The 23,568-nt window shown below is 46.2% G+C and overlaps 1 protein-coding gene across 12 annotated transcripts; it reads right to left on the bottom strand.

The window, feature by feature from the left end:
• Positions 1-272: 272 nt before the first annotated feature.
• Positions 273-21,831, bottom strand: LOC149854169 (exonuclease V-like). 12 transcript variants are annotated; one of them, XM_090025870.1, is made up of 10 exons: positions 17,723-17,860; positions 12,984-13,187; positions 11,262-11,492; positions 6,753-7,019; positions 5,966-6,307; positions 5,024-5,350; positions 4,075-4,155; positions 3,264-3,280; positions 3,132-3,172; positions 273-1,659 (listed from the first exon to the last, which is right to left on the bottom strand). In XM_090025870.1, the coding sequence occupies exons 2-9, from the start codon at positions 13,108-13,110 to the stop codon at positions 3,158-3,160; spliced, it is 1,407 nt and encodes a 468-aa protein (XP_089881996.1). In that variant the 5' UTR covers positions 13,111-13,187; positions 17,723-17,860; the 3' UTR covers positions 273-1,659; positions 3,132-3,157. The 12 variants fall into 12 exon arrangements, 8 of the variants coding, with proteins under 8 accessions (XP_089881996.1, XP_089881998.1, XP_089881997.1 ...); XR_016438919.1 differs by having other exon boundaries at positions 3,264-4,155; XR_016438918.1 differs by having other exon boundaries at positions 3,132-3,280.
• Between the last annotated feature and the right edge of the window lie 1,737 nt (positions 21,832-23,568).

Below are 23,568 nucleotides of genomic sequence, written 5' to 3'. Positions count from 1 at the left end.
CTGAATCCTCTATCAGGCCACTACAATCTTGCAACAGCTTTAATGTTGAGGTTTTAAGCTGTAGCGCATAAGTCTTGAAATTTTTGCACAAGTATTATCAACATAACCATGCCAAAACCAGGGTAAGCAGTCAATCAGTTCCTCCAAAAAAAGAACCTCTGCTCAGCAGTGTTCTGCATTATTTCCACCCCAACCCCTCTAACCCTATTCAGGATGCACATAAAGTGAATAATGGCAGGCAGCAGGCAGAAAAGACATGATACACTTGAGAAAACAGGGTGACAGAACTGTCTACATTGCAGCTACATCAAAACATTTTGGGGACTAGAACAGACCAATTAATAAAACAAAGCAATGAAGAAAGTCTTGCATTCAAAGCTAGTTGAAATCTGTCCTAACAAAAGAGATCACCCTAAGCAATCCTTGTCCTTAAAACAAAGCAAGGCATGTCTGGAAAGCTAAAACATCTGTGAAAGCATCAGGATACGTAGGGCTGTTCCAGATCAGAAATGCAGTCAGGGCCAGATCATACAACACATTAACACTCATGTTTGTACTGAGATTTGGAGCAGACAGATGCTTATTTGTCCCAGGGCAGCTGTCACAGTAGGTACTATTATGGCACTATACCATTAAGTGGTCTGTTTGCACTGAGCAGAAGTATGTCCACAGTCATCCGGGGTGCGGGACACTTAGAGTAGCATAACTTACGTCACGGTATTTTCACCGCTGTTCTTCCTCCGAGGTAAAGCATCCTTTGTTGCACCAAAGTCAAGGGCATTCACATTAATATGTCATGTGTCCAAGCCCTAAGGCTAGCAATGGCGAAGCACCAGAATGGAGCCCCTGCTGCAGTGAGGAGAGAGCAGAGATAAACTCCTGTCCAGTTATCTGGAGAACATAACTGAACGCCGAAGAGTGGCTTTAAAAAAAACCTCCCAATATGTAAGCACATCTGGTGACTGGTAAATGCTGGATTCAAGCCCCTCAAGGGCCCTGCTCTCCACTTCGCAGCATGCAGTTATTTTCAGGGGAGCAAAACAAATGCAACATCAGGAGGGAAATCTGTTACAGCTGGTGTGCAGTTGCGCAAATGACAACCCCAATTGCAGGGCAAGAACCTGGCCCCCAAATTTAGACAGAACTCGTCTAAGGTCCTATGTACACAACAGCTGCACTGCTTGAATTATGGCAGCCTAAAGGATGCAGTACAAATCCCCTCCCTGCACCACAGATGAGGTTATGTCGTACAGGACGGGAACTAACGTGCCCCTATAACCATCACCAGTTGGAACAATAACGACCCTGTTAACCAGCAATGTTACACCAGTGCACACCGTGTATAGACAAAGCCTAAGAGCCCTCTGAATTGCTCTCTCCCCACTGTGTCGTCCAACAAGTTCCCGTGCAGTTTATTTATACCTCAGAGACTTTGTGTGCTACACGGACAATTTCTCACTCTCCCCTTGCCAGGAGCAGCGTTTCGTTCTCAATGACCGAAAAGGGTAAAAGGAGTCACAGAGTCCAGGGTAGGGCTTCTCCAGACACCAGGTATAGCTAAAGCGATGGAGATCCGGCCACAGCATGACGGCACCTGCAGGTTCTCTTTCCAATTTTGGCTGCATTTCAGCTGTCGCAAAGGGGATCAGCAACACTGTTCTGGAAGGGAGAGGAACAAAATGGCATTTTTATGCTGATTCCAGGGAAGGATTTCATAGAGACATCCTTGCTTGACGCTACAGCCTCTTTCTTGATTATGCTTAAGAGATCCAAGGGAGAGGGCTGTACGCCAGCCCCAACAACAGAGGAAGGCAAACAACCCCGTACAAATGTGGCGGTAAAAAAAATAAATAAAAAAATTGCTTCCTGATCTCAGCAGCGGCCCCTAGACTGCACTGCGTGGTTAATAATGTCAGCGAAACCCCAGCAAGCATCTTCCGAGGGGAAAAATTTTAACCTTAATATGGATTTTTTTTTATACTAAAACACAGCGTCTCTCGCCTCTCCCCACCAGCCCTGCCAGTTGAACACCAGGGGATCTTTCTCTGTTCCAGTACTGGGAATCATCTCCCACTTCTCCGTAACTGTGAGAGCTCCTTCACAGATGTTCTGGCTTGTTCACCACACTCAGATGATCTAGACTGAGGATGGAAACCCAACACCCGCAGGTTCCTTAGACAGCTTTTAAAATCATGGTTCTTGTATCGTGTGCAGATTAAACAAAAGCAGCTAACAGGCTGACCTGGTGATAGTGATTTATGCACACACACACATTCAGAGCTTTACCCAAGTTCCTATGGATACATCGCTGCCTGTGCAACACCACGCAGGGATGCTCTGTATGTCAGTACATATTGCCGCTCTCCCAGGGAAAGCAATATTAACCTGCACTTCTGCTGGCTATAGAAATATATTGGGGAAAAAAACAAACTGTTCTTTGTGTTGTTTGTATTAGGGAATAAATGGAAGAAACTTCACAGACACAACGTTTTCAGGACTTTTTGGTCGCTGACAGATGTGGGAAAAAAACCCAATAAACTGCACTTTACTGGAAGAGGCAGCACATTAGTTCAACCCAGCTCTGCAGCGCCTGTAAAGATCGCATGCTTCAGTGGGGCTTTTTGGCCCTGCTATTAAATAAAAGCACTGCTGAAGTGCCCGATCTATAGATGGGCGAGCTGGGTCCAACTACTGCGATGTCTCATGCTGGGCTCAGCGATGGGGTGCGCCAAGTTAAAAGCAACGTGTGATTTTTGGGGGGATTTATACATCTGCAAGCAGCCTTCAAGCCCTTTGCATCCAAGTATCTCATATTACTTGACAAACATCCAGGACTGGCAGATGGATATCATCCTCCCTATGTGGCCGATACATAAAGGAAGCCCTAAGAAGATAAATGAGTTGCCCAAGGTGATGAAGACTCAGTGGCAGAGCTCCCTTTTTTAACCACTGACTCCACTAATGATATAGGGTGCAATTTTCACAAGGGCTCGGTGTTGGTATGACTCTGCTCCAAGTGGCAAGAACCCTACTGACTTCAGGCCAATGTTGAGTGTTTGAGAAATCCCAATATGTAGCCACCTCCTTACACGTTGCTCCATTTTACCGGTGGGCATCTTTTTGCCCCTTACCTGCCCGGAGTGAAAAGCCTTGTATTCTAGTAGGGTCTGGGCTGAAAGTTGGAAGATAGAAATGCATTAGAGAACAGCCCAATGGAAAGTGCATAAAAGTCTTGCATATTCCAACTGGTAAAATAAGCTTACCTGACCAGCGGTCATCACTAGAAAGAAAAAAAGAGGTAAGTGAGAAGGATGAACAAGAGATACTGCTTCAAAGCAGCAGGACAATAAAGCTCAGCAGGTGAGTCTACATGAGTCACTTTACCGTGGAGCTGATTAATCTACATGTGCGGCGCTATTAGACTGCAGTGAACTAATTAATTCTGCTGTGGGATAGTGCTGGCCAACACAAGTACGATCCTACAGTGGCATAGTTGCATATGGCAAAACGCAACACTGACCGTGACGGGGCTGGCTGTGGCTGGGGCATGAGGGTGCTACGGTGCGGGGGTGCTTGTTGGCTGGTCCTGCGCTGGAGCACCCTCGTGGCCCAGCCAGCCCCTCTGCAGCACGCTGAGCCGGGTCAGAGCAGCCCTGACTCCTGGGACCCCCTGCCAGCCGGGGCTGCTCCTCCCTGGCTCAGCGTGCTGCGGTCCCAGGCACACGTGCAAATGCTGTGCCAGGGAGCAATAAACTGTGCCGGAGTTCATTGTTTCACATGAATTGCACATGTAGCCCAGTTACAGTTAAAGTTCTCAGGTGCCATAAAAATCACCCAGATCTATACATTCCAGGACAGCTCTGGAAATTCTTGAATTTCAAAGGAATGGCACAAAGAGTAAATTGGATGCTTATCTTGCTGGGATCCTATGACCCCAGCTGACTTCCTGCCCTTTGGGCAGGGGGCTGGACTCGATCTCCCGAGGTCCCTTCCAGCCCTAATGTCTATGAAATCTATGAAAATCCTGCCAACAGTAAATTCTTCCCTCCCCAAAGCCTTGCTGCTTTGCTTTACCTTTGTACAGATACCAACACGGTGGCACAGTAAGCACAGTTAGGACACCTAGGACCCCAAAGGGCCAGACAGATTCTGCCCCTACACAAAAAAGGAATAATTTTAAGAACAAACTGTAGGAAGGAAGGAATCATGCAAGGTGCTACACAGAGAACACTGTTCATCATTGCCCCAACCAAGCCAGATTAACAAGTATGTGTTAAAAACTGGAGTGCAGAGGATTAAAGAACAAATCACAACTGACAGTCCAATAAGTTTGTGCCCAAGATCAATCTTTAAGACACTTCCTGGATATCATTAGCAAATGGAGCTAGAGGACTGGTTAGGCACTAGCTATTCATCCCCAGGTAATGGCTGGCAGTAAAATGTCCATTGATATTTGATGGCTGAAAACAGAGCTGCAAAATAACCCAATCGCCATTACAGTCATGTTATGGGTGATTGCTATTAATTTTTATTGTGGCTTCTTAACGTTTTCCAAGCCACTGCCTACTCTGTAGTTGGCTCCGTCCAAAAGAAAGACTCCCTTTTAAGTTGTCTCTTTTCCACTAAAGTGAATTCCAAAGAAAATGGATGAGAGCCAAGGCTTCTTTGGTATCTCTCTTCCAGGACCAATTATATACTTGGAAGAACGGTTGGACCAGACTTCAAGCATCTAATGGTCTTCCTAAGGTTGACATCCAGTTGTGAGTTGTTCTCCACTGTCTCTTTGAGATCTGAGCTACAACACACAAATGCTACTAACCACATGGTAACATTAGTCCACGGGAAGTTCCTCCTTCCTCTGCTCCCCCCAGGCCATCATCAGAGCAAGAACTTTGCTCCTTCTACACTAGATTTATTGGTGTTATTAAACAATCAAGCCCTTAACACTGATGGGGGCAAAACTGGTCAGAGAACAGATTTCTCCTCCACACAGACCGGCTGTTTTCTCAAGTGAAAACCCTACCTGTGACTCTCAGCATCACGCTTTTCTTGATCGGGTATGTCAAGCTTTGGTGGGCCACGTGGCAAGTGTATTTGAGCCCATCATCCCTGAGCGAGGCTGTAAGCAGGAAGTAGCTGGAGTAGCTGTAAGTCCCATTGCTGTTCTCCCTGTGGCTACTAAAGAGAACGTGGTTTATCACATCCGGGAGCATGCCTTGCTTCTTCGGCTCCCGAAACCACTGCGCCTGGGCGTCCAGAGGATAGAAGTTTTTAACACTGCAGACCAGCTTCTGTTCTTCTCCTTCCACCAAGGCCAGGGAGTCAGCATTGAGCATCACCGTTGGTTTTTCTGACAAAGAAGAAGTTATGACAATGCTGCATCTTTACATCAACTCTAACCCCACTCTTAAAAACACTCTCCATCTCCCACCAGACAGGAATCTTTCCATACCATCAAAATGGCATCTTCTGATGCCCCCCATGTCAAGGAGCTTATGCCTTTCTAAGTATAGCGATTGTCTTTTTTTTAAAAGGTGACCACTGTAGACGAGCTCAATGGTTTTTCTAAAGGATACACCTTTAGCAAAAAGCAGCGGCAGACTTTTCCTTGTCTCCCATCCTATGCGCTACTATATTTAATTCAAGCGATTCCACAGAAAAACAGTTAAATGGCAAGAAAGCAGGTCAAAGCAAGCCAGAGAGAGACCACAGGGCAACCAAAATGAGCTCCTGACTGAGAGCCTCTCAGATTCTCCCCCTTCACCCATCTCCAGGGGGCTCCTTCGGAAAGGCCAAGCAATGCACCTGGAGTTCAGGGTCAAGGCAAGTCTCTTCCTTATGCTGCAAAACAAAAACTGGCCTGCAGCTTTTGCCTCATCTCAATCCAGTCAAACGGCCTCCTTGAATTGCAAGGTATTTTGAGCACTCCCCGCATATGTTAAACCCTGCCCCCAAGAGCCATTACCTAGCACTTGCAGTCTGATGTCCTGCTCCCCGAGAAGTGAAGATGCAGCTACCGAGCACACGTAGTTTCCTTCATCTCTTACTTGCACCCCTCTTAGCAAGAGTGAGGCGTTTCCCCGGGGGATCTCAGCTAGGAACACCTCGACTCGCTTATCCTGATGCTCCACCTTCTTGGTGGAGACCTTGTAAGCAAATAAAACTTTCTTGCTTCCCCCTTTCCGAAGCAATACCCATTTGATGGTTAGATCTGCGTGGTGATCGACTGAGAAAGCACAGTTGAAGAGGACGTCCTTCTTCAAGCCTGAATGAACAACAGAAGGCCCAGCACGTACCAGGAACACGCCTCGGAGACAAAGCAAGAGAGACACGCGAATAAAAATGCATCTCTGAACCAAGAGCTGTATAGACTTCTGCATTTCTTTGAGTCTCAGACCAGCACGGCTACCAAATACATCTCTGAACCAATTTATATCTTACTTAGTAGGAAAAAGACACTACTCCAACTCTGCCAAGGACATATATTTTTGGACTTCAGATAAATTAATTTAACTCCTTTCTTTATACATCTGAACAATACACGTTTTAATGGTACAGCCAGCACTAATCAGCCACCAGAGTTTTTCTGCTGCTTAAGTGCCTTATGTGGGGTTGCTAAAGTCACTCATGTTGTGGAGTTGTAGAGCAGGGCAGGCTCCACACCTTTGGTGCTATGTAGCAGTGTGCTACTGGCTTGCTGGCCTCCTAACTAGGATCACTACCACTCTACATTTCTTGGATTACTTTGGTACCTGAGGCATGCAATCTCTTTGCATGGCTTCCAGGCTTCTGGCCATCTTCCACTTTGTGGGTACTTGAGGATTGTACGAAAAAGACCGTCATGGTAAACTTGTTATCCACGTGTTTTATTGTGCCAGTGAACCATGGGTTTAATTCAGCAGGTCTGGATGCCACCCCTGGCCAGAGAATCTGGATGTTATCTGTGAAATATGGGCTAATCATACACTTGAGCTTGTTGATATCCCCGTCTGCATGCTGAAGAATATCCACTGACGACTCTGCATGAAAAAATACACATGTGGTCATCATAATCCCACCTAACCTCAATAAATATGCAGCAAAGAAAGTCCAACTCTTTATATACACCAGCTGCACAGGGCAGGATATCAAATTCAATCTGGTGCAATCAGCATTCAGGACACAAACATATGCCATGGAAATCAGTTTTGCAAATGACTTCTGACACTCAGGATCGACCTTAATGGATTTGGTTTCAAAAACAGGGCCCTTGTTCAGACCTGACATGAGTGAAAGAGGGCGCCTTGTTAACTAAAACTGCGGGCTCCTCTCCTTTGCTACTTCCTGGGGCCAGCGATTCTCCTTCTCAAAGGTCTGATTCTCGTCTCACTTGCAAACCAAGGGAATCTATGTGGAAATCGGGAGTGACAGTGGTATGGACAGTGTAGGAAGGACTGAAAAAAACCCCCTCCATTAGTTTTTAGTAGTCTCAATATTCCTAGTGGAGCTTTTGGTAGGTTGTGCAGTACTTGCTGCTGCTTTATTCCTATCACTTGAAAGGTAAAAGCTCCTTTCCCCTGTTTAGAGGAGCAGCCTAAGGCTTTAGAAACACACAGGTGGTGCATAGTCCTTTTACTGGCCGAAGGAAAGCCCAACCACAGACATAAAGCGTGAAACACGAAGAAAAGAACGGGCCTTATTCTTCAGAGGTGTTGCTGTCCATGGGAAATGCAGATGCTCACCCATTCTGAATACCCATTCAGAAATGGATGAGGATCACTTGCAGGAATTAGCAAAGGATACAGCTTAGCAGCTTGAATAAAGGGACATGCTAAGGGCTGCATTTTGGATAAGATCCATTTTACCAGGATAGGACTATTCTTGCTCTTAGAGCTCCGTTTTATTCAGGACACTGTTGCTAAGATGTAAGTGTCTGCTACACTTGGAAGCAGTCACGCGTGAGCCACAAAATAAGCCACTGTAGCCGTGCGCAATGATATTGCTAAAGAGGAAATTCCAGTGGAACCGTGCTCTTGCCTCAACTCAAGCCTTGGTCTGGATTTCAAACTTTCCTAGAGTTTTACAGATTAGATTCCTCTCTAACACTTTGCTCCCAGCATGCAGAGCGCTGTGTCTAAGGGCAAAGTACTCCAAAAGGCAAATCTTTCTTCTGAATCCTCCTACACTGTTGTGACTAAGCCAAGGAGAAATCTCTCTTTATTTCCCCCTCTGTGTTGTGACTAACTTGATATGGTGATGAGACAACAGCACAAGCTAACCAACACTCCCAACAGGACTTACCCTGATAGATTTCTCTTCCCACCAACAGCCTCTTTCAAAATGATTAATTGCTGGTTTGTGAAGTCACCTGAAGGCTGGTGTTTTCAGGTTAGCCTTGAGGGACACACATTACAGTCTGCCGTACCACCCACAGGGACCTACAGAAGGACCTCGGCCAGCATCTGACAAGGGTTTAGGTTCATATTACTTTTTCCGTAAGGGCAAAACTGATACAGCTGATGATACAGGACAGCTCTGCCCACGGCCATCCCTACAGTACTGTTTTAGTGACCTCTATGCTAATCTCACCTCAACTGACCTAGAATATGGGGCATGACCACAGGGAAAGGGAAGCCTATAGAGTGAAGGATACATGGCCATGCCAAAAGGAGACCCTCTTGGCACAGTTGGCAGCTGGTACAAGGTAGGATGAACCTTGAGTACTAGTTCATATTTCAGCTTGGATCTGTTTTCACTTAGAGCTAGAGCAGCTGACTTCAGTGACAAAAACAGGGAGAAATTAAAAGTATTGCAAAAAGATCAGGGCTCAAGCTATAAGTTCTGCAACACCCTTTTAAGTCTGTCCGCTTAGGTTCTTCAACACCCTCATCACCAGGGGTTACCTGAGCACCCTTCCTTCTCCTTCTGCTACACTTTCAAATGCTGCATTTGATATCTTGGAAAGATGAGCCAGTGGAAGGGTCAGTGAAACAGTCTAAAAATGCATCAAATATGCACTCCAGAGATTTCAGATCTGTTCTCATTGTGCCCAGGAATGAACGGCACGCCCTTCTGTCTGTCGCATTGGTTTGCTGGAGAAATGACCGCTGGAGCAGCTCCGAGCGTGTGTTCTTATGTAGAAAACAATCTGATACAGATCAACGCCCTACTGTTGTAGAACAAATGCAGCTGCCTTATTGCAGGGGGTTGTGCTGCCATCTCCTGGGCAATCTCCAGCAGTCTCTCTTCATGTAATAAATTCCCAGGGGCTGAGCTGTCCCACAGCAGGACAGCAGGCTCTGATCACTCCTAGTGACTCAGTGATGGGGTTGGAATTACCAGCTCACAAACCCGTATACTGCTAGTTTAACCACCGTGGGAATCTTCCCACTCTCTCTCATGTAGACTATATACAAAAGTATTATGTTATTAATGGTATCCAGGTTGTAGCTGTATTGGTTTAGAGGAAAAGGCAACCAGGACTCATAGCAGAGATGATATTTTTTATTAATAACATTGATCAAATTATCACTGACCCTTGCTGGCACTAGCTGCTTCAAGGAACAGCGCAAGAAACTCTGCCATTATAGGCAATTATAGGATTATCTGCCTCCATTCCAAACAAAAGATTGGTTTAAACCCTGGAGGGGTTTTGAGCGTTTCAAAATCCTGCATGCGGATTTTGAGCGTTTATTATTGCCATTCTGGATATACTTATTATCCCTATAAACAGACAGTCCCTTTTCAATGTTTCTAAGTTCCTGATCTCAACAGTATCTTGGTCAAATTGAGTGCCACAGTCCACTAGGTGTACAGACACCAAACTTTCGGAGTGCAGAGTGAAAGGAATAATGAAGTACAAAATGTGTCTCTTCTTGAGAAACGTATTTCACGTTCTTGTAACTTTGGGAGAGGAATTTCAAGGTCCACTCCCTGCCCATGAATGGAGTTTTAAATTGGAATAAAGCTGTCTTGGTCATTTTTCCTTTTATAGCAGAAGCAAAAACTTACACTTCCATCAATAAACTTTTCTTGGTGTTTCCATAATTTTATGTTACGTTTCCATCATTTTAAAAATCCCTATAATGTCTTGCTGGGAAGCTAAATGTAGCCACACTAATAATACTAATCCCTGAGTAAAAATGTATTTTGAATCATCCCACTGATAAAGAAGACCACACTTTGGTATATGACTTACTGCTACACAGTCTCCTAGCCCTAACAGTCCATGGGCATAGTTTATACATGAGCAAAAAGCTGGCCCAGCGATGTGAAGGAGTGCATGAAATGATCAATGGCTCTGTAGATGCTCAGTCTCATTTTCTGTGCACCTGTCTGCACATGCATATGAAGTTCTTTTGTGCAGTGGTGTCTACTGTAGTGTTGCTCAGTTTCTCTCCCCCTCACACTATGTAAGAACAAAAAAAAAGAGCATGCCGCATACGCTCCAGATGGATCTTTGACAGCCCATGCACATGCACTGCTGCTGCTTCATTTTAGGTCTTTCATTCTGTATTTGTCATCTAGTCAACAGCAGTGGAAGCCAGGTTTACCAGGGACCACACTGGAGGGTTTAAGAAAAGAAAAGAGTGTTGTTCATTGATGCTTCAACCACTGAAAGGTTGTCTGGTCTAGTTAATGCATTTGAATTCCAACCTCAGCCAGGTCACAATCTCTTGTCTGTTTTCCCTACTGGTAAAATGGGTTTGATGACATTTGGCTACTTCCTGAAAGTGGTAGGGAATGGTCGTAAAGGGCTTGCAGGCATCACGTCCTAGAAGGCCAGGCATAATCCTCTTCCTCGGTAGGATGAAATGGCAACTGCACTATCACACATAAGAGAAGCTGGTCTCAGAGATAGGGAAGCTACTGGTACAATGAAAAAAAGGTTCCCCTAGTACTAGACAGGTTGCTCATCTGGGAAGCCCAGTCCTCTTGCCATGCCAAGAACACAACAAAGCAACAGTAAGACACTAGGTCTCTTTGAGAGGGAGTAAAAGCAAGCTCAAAGGTTGTGCTTAAATAAGTATCACAGACTTTCTGACAATGGTGAATTAATATCGGCGCAGCCTCAGTCCCTATGCTCTGATACTGCCCTCAAGCCCTGGAGCATGGGATCGTTGTCACCTTCCCTGATGGCTCCCTGCAGGAGCCATCCAGGTGTGTCTGCCAGCATCCTTGCAGATCAGAGAGCCTACCCCTGCTTTTGGTTGGTTCAATATTCATTCTGCACTTATCTTGTATTTGTTCACAGGACTCAAGTGTCTAAGCAGATAATTCACCTTTGACGATAAACAAGACTGCGTCGTCAGGAGGAGGATTTTCTGGGTCATTTCTCTGCACATCGCCGTTTGATTTCTCTCTTCCCAGCAGGAGCCAGGCATCCTGTCTGTTGTACTTTACTTCACTCGATAACGGGATGACTTCTTGTGTCTCCAAGGAACAGAAAAGCCGCCTGCTTTGACTGAAGGTTGAACCTGCTGCCCCAACACCGTCGTGGTGCCTGATGATTCCTGAAAGACAAGATGCACACAAGCAAATGCCATTTGAAAAAAAAAAAAAAAAAATCACGCTGCTGGTCTCTGGGCAGTGAAATCTTAAAATTCAGTTTTTCCATGTGTAAGAAATGCACGTAAAGCACTATGCGCTTGCAGTTTTAATAGATCCACTTGCTAGTATGTTAAATATAATAGAAATTGTTGGGTTTTTTTACTGAATTTTAGCAGTTGAGATAACATTAGGTGTTTTATTCACCTAGTTCTTTGGAGAGAAAAATAATGAAAGCGATTTACTTTTCCCCAAAACCATTCATTTTGCTTGATGGTCCCAGAATTTTAGTGGATTTTTTTTTATTGTGCCATTACAAAACTTTACAATATGAAGGATAAGGAGGAAGAAACAACAGTACAAACAGCAAAACACCACAAGCAAACTGGGCATTGTCCACTTGCTGCTCAGAAAGCTGGTACAAAAGGAAAATAAAACAGCAGCATGCCAGAAGTTTGCTAATAAAATATTAATACTATTCAGCCCAAGCTTTCATGCCAGGACATGAAAGCATCTTGTAGACAATTCACTGAGCCTCACAACCCTCCTGCGAAGTAAGCATTAGCTTGAGTTTCAGAGATGACTGAACCGAAGCCCAGAGTTGTTGAACATTTTGCCAGGAGAGTCAATGGTAAAGGCAGGCAGAGCCTAAGGACCACGTTTAAGCAAGTGGGATCTTCTAAAGAGCTTACATGAGCTAACTACCTCTCCTTGACAGTCTCAGGAATTAGGAACCTTTGTAAATCTGGCTCTAGCAGCACCTGCTCCCAGGTCCCTGTTTAACTACAGGTGTGATACAGGATTATCGATGCTAACTTGCTTTGAATGTCTGGGATGGATTAGAGCAGATATTATTCTCCCCTACCTTTTTTGTAAGGGGCAGCAAAAAAAGATGGAAAGCTACAAGTTTTTCTTCCTCTATTTGAAACAAACAGTTCAATTCCCTTCCCTCTGACACTACCCACTCCCCAGGTGCCAGGGCACCAGCACAGCCTGGCTCGAAGAGGTTTCCAGTGGCTGCCATGAGCAAAACCATTCATTTATCCCAGCTGCTGCGATGCCAAAACCTAGGGACCAGATTTTAAGCGGGGTGTTAGGTACCAAACTTCAAACACCTCGAAGGGGCTGATTCTTCAAGGGCCAATGGCTGTTTGCTACAAAGGTCCCTCAAACTGGACACTTGAAAAAGGAGGTATCCTAAACCACTTACTACTTTTGAAAACCAAACGCCCCGCCCCCCGGCAAAAGGCATTTTTAACCGGCAGCAGTTGCCTGCAACTAACAAGAGAAGCACGTCAACAAGAAGGATCATCTCAGCTTTCCAACATGATAGAAATCATTGCTGGAAACTACATGCTCTGTTTTCCCTGTTGTTGCCATTGAGGGTTGACGTGATTCAGTCCCGTTTTACAAAGCAGGAGCGGGTGTGCAAAGAACAAAGCAGGACTTCCACGTACCGGTGCAGAGAAAGCATAAAGCAAGGATACAAGTCCTGAAGTCCATAGCAGCATATAATTGTCCAGACACTCTTTGCAGCCCCTCTTTCTGTCCGACTGCTTCGGCTGGTCTTATTTTCACTTTCATTTCTGCTAAGAGGAGGCTCCTCTTGCTGTGTCACTGTGGGGCGGGATTTCCTCAAACCGTTGAGCCTGGTGAGAGCTCTGTTGAAAAAAAAAAAAACACACCAGGTTTTACCAACAGGACTTGTGACCCACTGGGAAGTTTAAAAAAAATGCATGTGGCTGCCAAAAAAGCTAAGATTTCTCTTTCTGTTGCAAACAGGTTATAACAAACCAATGCCAATATGTTGCATTCACGCTGGTCTTCTGGCTCGCCCTGCCCTAGCTAGGGTTACAGGAGGACTTCTTAGCACCTGCTGTAATAAACCCCTTCCCCGCAAGAAGCCCTGCCCTATGTGAAGTCCTGATGGGAGTTTCTTCGCCTCTGTGATGCCTGAAATATCACCGGGCTTGCTAACCTCAGATATTCAAAAGAAATTGTAAGTCAGGCCCTGTAATGTAAACTTGGCTGACTTAAAGTCAAGGCATTTTAAATGCAATGGATGGTGCTTTCTTTTATTTGCCTTCTGCTGTGAGGTTCACATTTCTAAGCTTCTCCTTTTTTTTTTTAAATTAAAAGAAAATCTACTTCCCTGCCACTTTATGGGTGCATCTATACGCACACTTTACTGTGGAATGGACTAATTAGCTTTGCAGTAAAGCATTGCCACCTACATGTGGGCTGGATTTAGGGCATAGTAAATTAATCAATTGCACTGTAGGATCCAGTACTATGGCAGACTAATTTACACTGCTACACCGCATGTGTAGACAATGACTGGGCTGGCTGGGGCATGAGGGTGCTACCTGTATGCTGCCTACCTCTGCACTGTAGCACCCTCGTGCCCAGCCAGCCCCTCCATCATCTGACATCACCACCTGAAACTGGAGGCTGACCCCCTGGACTCCCTGCCAGCCCGGGGCTGCTCCACCTTGGCTTAAACTACTGTAGTCTGGGGTACACATGCAGATGCTGTACTCAGGAGCAGCTAACTTCAGTGCAAACTGTGCCAGAGTTTATTTCTGCATGCTACTTGCATATGTAGATGCAGCCTGTTGGTTTTCGTCTTTTGGAGAAGATCTTCTTATTCATCGCCCAATGTCAGGTCAAACAGGACCCTGATCATGTCTAGAACTCCTTGGTCTTACAGAAATGCATTAACTCTCATATGATAGCCTGCATTCAATTATCATGAGACCTACAACATTTCCTCAGGTATCCAAGGAGAGGATCAAGCATGGATTAGCTTGGTAGCTACTAACCTTCTGGTTGAAAGTTTCCAGAGTCATGGACCCCTTTTTAGTAGCAGGGTGCATCATACTGGAGTAAAGCCAAGAGGAGACTCAAGTCATGGAGAGAATATTTTGCAGGTGCCTGACGGATTTTAGGTTAGACTCTGGAGCAGTCTTTGGTATTTTGAGCATTTAGGGATCAAGAACGGTTTTCAAAGTGATCACTTGGAAGACTGAAATCCTATGTCAATACCACAGTAAACAAAGTGACAATAACTACCTGCCTCCCTTCCTTCCAGTATTGTGCTCCAATGGTGACTTCAATGAAAGTCAGACTGGCTTGTTGAAGCATTCCTTGAAACAGCAACTCCTCCCTTCTGCACAGAGCCTTACTGAGACCATTTCAAGAACAGTGTAGCCTATTCTCTTGTCCAGACTTAACAAGAAAGCTGAAAAATTGGAAAATGTTCAGAACAGAGCAACAAGAGTGATCCAATGGACATGATCTCCTGCCTGTGTTAAACAGGATATCTGATCAGAAAAGACCCTTCTTTCATTACAATTCATTGATCTAAGACTTGACTAAAGCTGAGGATACAGCTCATAAATCTTAGCCTACAGAACCTATTCTAGCCTTGAACACTTGAACTTTTTAGTCCGATCCAAAAGCAGGGTAATGATTTTGCCACTTCTCTCTGCCCTCAATTTTCAAATACCATAACTTGAGTGAAAAATTTGATTAATTTTATTGCCAGAGTAGTGAAAAAGTTAAGGACATTGTTACCAATCAGTACATTATGAAAACAAGGTACTTTTAATCATAAAAACAAATCAAGCAATATGTTAAGTACTCTCTTCTAGTTAGCAATTAGCATACTACCATCCAGAGCGTTTAACATGAAAAGAGATAAGGCTCAGATAAGAAACAAACAAGACTGCCCCTTTGATGGGAATGACCCTGCTAGATAATATCCTAAACTCCTATATGCATTAAATATAAATTTCACTGGACTAGAGGAAAGAAAAAAAAGGTGTCTTGCAGGGGATGTTCAGGCACCTTGTACATAATTTTAGCTGAGATTATGAAAGGGACCTATATGGAGTGAGTGGTATTTTGAAGGTAACCCAAGAGTTTGGCCCCTTTCATTTCATTGTGCCTCCAGGCCACTGCTGGTGTGTTTCAGAAACAGATTAGCACAGTCTTATAAAGAAAATGGCTCACCGAACACTAGATCAAAAAGAACAGTGAGGAGTGGGTGACCCTGCACAAACCAGAGACAAAATCGCCAAGGTTAGGGGCTGGGGGGATATAAGATTAGAGTTTGAAACCTTCTCTGCTAAAAATCTGTAGAGATACGGACTCTCCTCCTGTTCAAATCACTGTATAATCTGTTATATGCAATAAGACCCATGTGAGGTAGGTATTTAGGTTTCATGAGGTAGCAGCTGGCACCGTCTCTGACAAAGTGCTCTGGCTCTTCATCCCACATTTAAGTTATGCTTCTGTAACACTGAACACTATCAAAAGCAATAAGAGCTTTAAAATCACAAGGCTAAACTCACAATTGGCGCTACAGATAGATCCCTGTTTAGCCATGTAATGAGTTTGGCCCATTGTGATGTCCTCTTTAATTCTGATGAGCTAACTGGGCAGAAGACCAAGCGCATCCCTAATAAGAGAGCAGGCTTCTTTCATTTACTCTTTTTTGGTTCATTTCTCTTTTCAAGCCCTTCTGCCCTCTTCTTTCTCCAGTTGCAGATCTCCGAGTAGCCACATGACTGGCATTTCCAGGCTTCCTCAATATCTACCCCCCGCACTTCCCTTTGTCCTTTCCAGTAAGCAAGGTAGTACTGGGCTTTCTCCTTCACCGTTGCTTCTTCATACGGCACCACCTCTGTCCCTAGGGGGACGCTGCTTTCCTGGTGGCTGTATTCAATTTTCAAGCAGTCGATGCCAGGGATGTCAGAGAACATCAGGTTCAGGTGCATCAGTTCCAGGAGGTCCCCAAAGGACGTGATCATAAATCCTATCTTCTGAGCGTGCTTCCTAAGTTGGCACCCAAGCAGCTGCTCTGGCCTCAGATGAATATGATTTGTGAAAACGTCCGGTTTCAGCTGTCCTTGAACCATGGTATCAAAGATGTATTTATACAAGCTGACCTGAAAGAGGAAAAAGCAGCCCGCATACTCAACAGGTGACCAAACATCTCACTACGGCAGAGCATACATTAGGGAGTGCAGCCATCACAAAGGTATATAGGTTGAAAGCAAATCTTCCTTGCAAATATCAGCCTTAATTCAAAATAGGAGTGCAATACTCCCTTGACGACTGATTGTTTTATACGTGAGAATGCTCATGTCCATAAGTGACTGGAAACCCATCTACACCCGAAACAGAAGTTTGGCACACAAAACGGTCTAGACATAGATTGATTTAAAAAAAATAGCGGACCCAGTCTAAGATTTGCTCCTGACCAAAGGATGAACGTGTGTTCTGTTCACTACTGATCTAAACTACGCCATTTACAGAAAACCATGCAACTTATATCACTTCCACCTCGGGCTTTTTGAATGTCTGTACCTAGCTGCCACTTGCATATATATTGTTAGGTATGAATAGTTTGTTCAAGACAGCAGAGAAGTTGGCATAATGAGACTTCATTGACTGAAATTTAAAGATGGGATTTTTCAAGCCACTCGGGGGCATCTCGATCCCCATTTCCTATTAACTCTTTGGGGAACTGTGCAACAACTTTGTAAAGACGCACCAGAAAGCAGATCTGAACTCTATGAATGGCTGGCTCTCGCAGTTCAAATAAGCTTCTAATTATGTGCAAACCATGCAAGTTCCAGAGGATTTAGTGGTGACAATTCATTTGTAGATATTCACCTCCACAGGTCACTACTGAAATAATATCTTAGGATGCTGCACCTTGGGACATTTTGTATCTCACCACTTTTGGGAAAAGGCAAACTCAACCTTCTAACAATTTACTAGACAAACCTATGGAAATTCTCCCAAGAGAAGGACTGTTACCTCTGATGCCCTGGCTCACTTCCAGTTTGGGTCACTATATTCCAGCTACAAAAAGTTCATCTTTTAACTTCATCTGCATCTGCTCTCTTCACTTGCTGTTTTAAACAGCCATGTAATGTGGCTGCAGGGTGCCATGCTTTAGTACAGGCTGTGGCTATCGTTTGTAGAATCACTTGTACAATATTTTTGGCACGGCAGGAACAACACAAAGACAAAGTCATTACATTGCACTTCCCTGTTCGCAATGTGTTAGCTTAATAGTAAGAAATAAGCAAGTGGGCCAAAAACTCCCTCAGCTGCTCGTGTCTGGGCAAGTATGCATCTTTGGATCCTCCTATGTAGAGATACATGAACATATTTTGCTCACCTGGAAATGATCTTTCTTTCTCTGTGCTTTACCAGGCATAAATGGTCGGCTTCGTGTTTTTAACTCATTCAGCTCCAGCTCTCCCTTGGTATTGTAGCAGAGTTCATCTATAATCCCACTCACAAAGACACCTTCTATCACTCCAAACACTGGAAGCTCCCGTACACGGCCACCTAGTATAAAAGAGGATGTTTTCTGAGGCTAGCATGGTTTCAAGATAAAGACGATTCTCTCTTAAAGTAACATCAAAAACTTCTTTGAACTCTTATTACCGATGCAGCGACCTTTAGATTCCCAACTAAGAGAATTCCCTGTTTCCATGCCTACTGTGAGGTAGAAGCAAGACTTTTAAGGTCAAAAAATGTTTTTCACTGGACCAAGCTGTACAGCTGGGAGAAAGAGGAGACAAGCTTTTGGGCTTCAAGCCCTCTTCATCAATTCTGGAATGAAACAGTCAACAGGCCAAGCTAGGTACAAATTGTAACAATTATCTTAGTTTAGCCTGTGTTAATGAATTTGATCACCTACCAGGGAAGTAGGCAACCATCACCTATTCAGCAAAGGAAGGCTTGCAGAGGGAGAAGTAAGTTATAATGAGCCATAAGATCAATGCATCTGTTAAATCCATAGCTTTTTTAGCAAGAAATGCAAAACAATCATATGGATAATGCAAATTTAGAGATGTCCACCCACAAGAGATTGTAACAGCACAAACTCAGGTGTCTGAGGGTGCATACACATTCATTAATGCCCCTTAGATACTGCACAGTAAAGCCAGTGCACAGTATTTTTGTGACGCTTACTGCGCATTAGCTTAATAACACTGCGCAGTAGGCTATTAGCATGGTTTTTAACCGCCATGCTACAGCACAGCCTAAGTTAATGCGTAATAAGCTTCTCGTGTAGACGCACCCTGTGTGTCATATTGCTCTAGCAAAAGTAGACAGAATTTTGTGCAATCATATTAACTAGTGATTCCCAACTAGAGTGCCTCAGGGCGTGGGGGGATAAGTGAGGTATAAGGATATCACCTAAATTATATCTAGGTGAGGTATAAGGATATAATCTAAGTGAGGTATGAGGTTATAATTTCAGGCTTGTCCCTGCCTGAACAAACCCTGACTGCTCTGCCCCTCTGCAAGGGGATAAGCACTGTAATATATAAATCAGGATTTGAATTTGGGTGCCACTCAACCCACAAAAGTTATCGAGGGTGTTTCAAGTCCAAAAAGCCTGAGAACCATTGACATAAACAGTCATAACCACTATGATCATCTAGCCTACCTCCTCTATGATGTGAAGCAAAGAGTGATTCTTGCATCGTGCTCAGCAGTTTGTGCCTGATCTAGAGCAGAGGTGGGCAAGCTGAGGCCTGCAAGCTGCAAGTGGCACAGGCAGCCTCTGTTGAGAGCCATGTGCCAGATCAGGGAGCAGGGAACATAGAGAAGATCAGGAAGGGAGCAGAAATCAGAGTTGCAGATCTGGCGTGGGAACCTGATCAATGGCACACAGGAAAGAGGCAGGGCTTACCTTGTGTCACACCTGCCAAAAAGGGTGGCTCCCACTGATCCAGAACACGTCTGTTAGGAAGCTAGATTTAAAGGCTGCAATTGCATCATTGACCCCATGCCCTGATAATCTTCAACAGCTAATTACGTTACTATTACAAACTTGATGGTTTTCCCCATCTAAACATCTTGGATGCAAAATATGAAGTCAAGCCAGCTAGCTTTGTTTTCCAAATGGAATGAAAGTCAAAACCGAGAAACAGCTAAGCACCCACTGAGCAGCTCCTCCAACAGAAACAGCGAAAGACTTCATTTGAAAACTTCATTTTGAATTAAGCTAAAGCCCCAGCTGACATACTTCTTGCTTGGCAACTGCTTTCCCTGTTGTCATTGCTTTCAGGAGTACAATTAACTGCTTTATATACGCATTGAGTGCAAAGATAAAAAAACTGCCAGCATCTTTTGCTGGCTTACCTACCTGCTTGAAGGACTGGAATCACTGAAAGAAGATTCAGTATTTTTATTGCCCAACAATCTTCCCTGCTCGTAGTAGGTATTTTTACCAGGTCATGGACTTCTAGCTCTGATTTCAAGAGAAAAAAAACACAATAATTAATATTTTAAACATGGTACCATTGTGAGGCTCTTGGCTGAGATCAGGTCCTGTTGTGAATGGTACTGGCATGACAAAAGGCAACACCAAAAAGGTGTTAGTTTAAATAATCCAGCTGAGACTAAAGTCTAGGGACACTTTTGCAAATCTCTGGGGATGGGAGAGATAGTGCTTTAATAAGAGTGGCTCCAAGAGCTGCTCTAATTAAAGCGCTGCCATGTCGCCTGTATCAGCATCCCTGTACTTACAAACAATGGCAGGGGTGCTTGAACTAAAGTTTGTCAAGTCACTTTTAGTTCAAGCGCCCCCGCTGCCATTTTTAAGTGTGGGGACGCTGATGCATGGGACACCAGAACAGAAACAGGCATGAGAGCCAAACCATTCGCCTTGTGTCAGGAGCAAGATCTGGCTCTCCTGACTTCCTGTGAAAATGAAAGTGTACCATGAATTCTGGGAAAATGCGATCAAATTAAGCTGTTTTCTTTCTTTCCCCCTGCCAAAACATATCCACTGACTGTGGAAGATTCTCTTTTCCCCCACACTGGTTATCTACAGACTAGAAGGAAGCATATAAAGATAGTTATTGTAGGGCCTGCTAAGCAGCTCTTTAAAGCAAGAGTGGCAAACTTCCTTGGCTTGAGCATCCCTATGCCAGTCCGCAGGCCAGGCTGGGACAGCCCCCCTACGGAGCAGCCACGGCACCGGGTCCTGCCTGTCTGTTGCACAGGGTGCACACTGGCCCAGGGTCCACACTGCTCACAGGCTGGACCTGGCACTGCAAGCAGCACTGGGGGTTGGTCCAAGGTGCTGCAGGCGGTCAGTGCCCCGGACCCCCAGGGCCATGTGCACAGCCAACACGTGCTGCGTGTAGCGCACAAGGCTGAACTGGCTGCGTGCACACCGCACTTGGCTCCATGCAATGCCCTGCACTCTGATTTGGGGTTCAGTGCATAGACTGCGTGCCCTGTGTCCACCCAGCCTCCTGTACAGCATGTGCCGGGCTTGGAGCTTGCTGTGGTGCGTGCCGCCCACGGCACTCAGGGTGGACCAGGGGGACTGGGGCGTGCGCTTCAAACGGCAACCCAACCCGACCCCCGCCTGGCAACCCGCAGGCCAGATCACACGGCTGGACCCAGCCTGTCCAGTGAAACCTGCTTTTAATCCCACCCGCTCGTCACCCAGCACAGGCACGCTCGCAGAAGGGGCGGCGAGGGCGCCCCACGTGCCCTCACCTCTGGCCAGATGGATGCTCTTGCCCGTGTCCAACAACGCAGCCGTCTCCGGTGCCAGCGGCCGCGGCTGCTCCATCCCGAACACCATCTGCTGCTCGCACCAGCTCTGGCCGGCCAGGCCGGTCACGCACAGGTACCGCAGGGCGCACCTGTCCAGCGGGCGCTGCGCCCGCTTCCGTTTGCCCGCGCCGTCGGGGCCCCTCGCGGAGCGCGGCTCCTCGGCCTCCCTGCAACGGGAGCCATTAGCACAAACCCTCTGCCCCGGAAAAGCAGGGCGCCCCCCCCCCGCAGGCACCGCCCGGGGCAGGGGCTGCTCCTACCGCGGCTCCTCCGCCTGCAGCAGCTCCGAGTCGCTGAGGTCCGAGAAGCCCGCGGCATCGGCCTCCGCCCCCGCCATGGCCCGGCCCTGAGGGAGAGGGAGGGCGGAAAGGACGGACGCGCGGCCCGGCCCCTTTCCCTTTCCCCTCGCGCAAGGGCCCGTCCCGGCGCGCGGGGCTGCGCAGAGCGGCTGCGGGCCCCCAAAGCCCGGCGCGCGGGACGGCGCCCCGCTCCGCACAGGCTCGCGCTGGCCCAAGGCGGGCGGTTGGGCTCGGGGCCGGAGCCTGGCGTGCGCGGACGCACTGAGCATGCGCGCAGCTCTGAGGGGCGAGGGGGCAGCCGAGGCCGGGTGCGGCCAAGCGGGGGGCAGCAAGCCGGGCCTGCGCCTGCGGGGGCAAAAGGCAGCACTGTTCTCTAAACGAATTAAAATTAGCTCGAGTCAGCGACTTTGTGTTAGCCAACCAGACTTACAAGCGCGCTCCTTTTTGGCACGCTGTTGGTCCGAGGAGCCGGGCCCAGGAGCTTCGTGCATTGCATCAGCCCCTGCGCCATGGTGGGCCTTGTTTGCTTGTAAAGCTCATGGCGCCAGCAGCAATTTGTGCCGAGTCAGGTTACAGTCTGAAACTCACGGCGCAGCAAAATCAAATGAAATGCTCTTATCGGCTGCGAGGCTTGTCCAAGGGGAGAGTCTGTATCCGTGTATCACTGTAGGGAATTAGTGGATGAATCCATCGTACTCAGATGGGACCTGCTCACTGCTGGGAACTCAACAAACCTCGTGCATTTTCCTTGCAAGCACACACACTGCCATTTCTTCACCCTGCAGCCTTCCTGATGACCCCTTCCAAATTCACTCTTGTTTCTTAAGGGATGCTATAACGTGTGCACTGGTGGGGAGCAAAGTGCTGGGTTATTAAAAATGGATTTAAACCTCTTTTTCCCCTGATCATTTTTCATGTCTGCTGCAGCAATAGCAGAGTATCAGAGATGGAGAGTATCATCAAAGCCGGAGAAGGAGCATGGTAGCTGGGTAGGAAAGGCAGATACCATGTTCCCCCAGCCCTTGTGTGACAAGGCTCCTTTAATTTTTACTGAGAGCTGCACTCTTCTGCCCTCTCAGATCCATTGGTTGTCAACATTCATTTGAAACATTTAAATCTCCCTAAATGAAGTCAGATTGAGTTGGCCATGCTGGAGGAGAAAGAATTAGCAGAGAGAAGATAATGCTCATGATATAAAGCACTTCCTGGTGAGAGAGTAATGAAATGCAATGAGTACCTGGCACAATTTGCTGGCTACAATGCAGTAAACCTCATGCTTTGGAATGAGTTATTCAGTGACAATCTGCCCGAGTGAGAGAGGCTGGCATTACTGTTTGCTTAAAAAGAAGACAGGTGAGGAAAAGATTGTAGCAGCTTCTCATTGCTTTGTGCTCTTCTAAATACATTGCCAAATATTCTTCATATCGAACACCTGTGCCACATGCGCTCTGGCAGGTGGCAGGTTACCCTGGGTAGGGTAGAGGGCCCAGCAGCCTTATCTGGGGTCCTGAGGGCTGGGGAAGCTGCAGCCGCGGTGCTCCTGCAGCTGGAAGCATGGCTCTGGCCTGCCAGGCTCTCGTTCTGGGTGGTGCACGTGCGCCGCCCCGCTTTTTTTCCATGCAGGTTTTTTTGACCCGAGGATCTCCCGGGGTCAAAACCCCCACTTCCAAGCTGCAAAGTAGCGGCAGGGGCACGCCTGCATGCTTGGCGTCACAAATGGGTCTGCAGTGCCCTGTACCGCACAGCCGCGCTCGCCCAGAGGCGGGCTCAGACCAGTTAGCTCAACATGCCGAGAAAATGAGTCACCAAATCATACCCGTGAATCTGGTGTAGATCTCTCACAGAAGGCAGGTCACTCATGTCCACTCTCTTCCCAGCAGACCGTAACACTTAGGTGTTTAAGTGATTTAAGAGCCTGAAATTCATTTTCCAAAAGGAACCTATGCACTTAGGAGTCTCATTGAAAGACAATGGGATTTGGGCTCCTAAACGCATTGAAAAGTATACTTAGAGAAGATTTTGGAAGGTATTTGGATACTTATCCATGATAGCTCTGGAAAGTAGGCCAGAAAGAAAAGGTGATATTTTCAGATTTGACTATAGCTCCTGCTTCAGGACATGTAACTTTGCCTTT

This window comes from Crocodylus siamensis, chromosome 13 (genome assembly GCF_052110815.1).
Source record: "Crocodylus siamensis isolate JL-2025a chromosome 13, ASM5211081v1, whole genome shotgun sequence".
Classification (NCBI taxonomy): domain Eukaryota; kingdom Metazoa; phylum Chordata; order Crocodylia; family Crocodylidae; genus Crocodylus; species Crocodylus siamensis.
The sequence above is the reverse complement of the archived record's forward strand: the minus strand, read 5'-3'. Positions and strand labels throughout refer to the sequence as shown.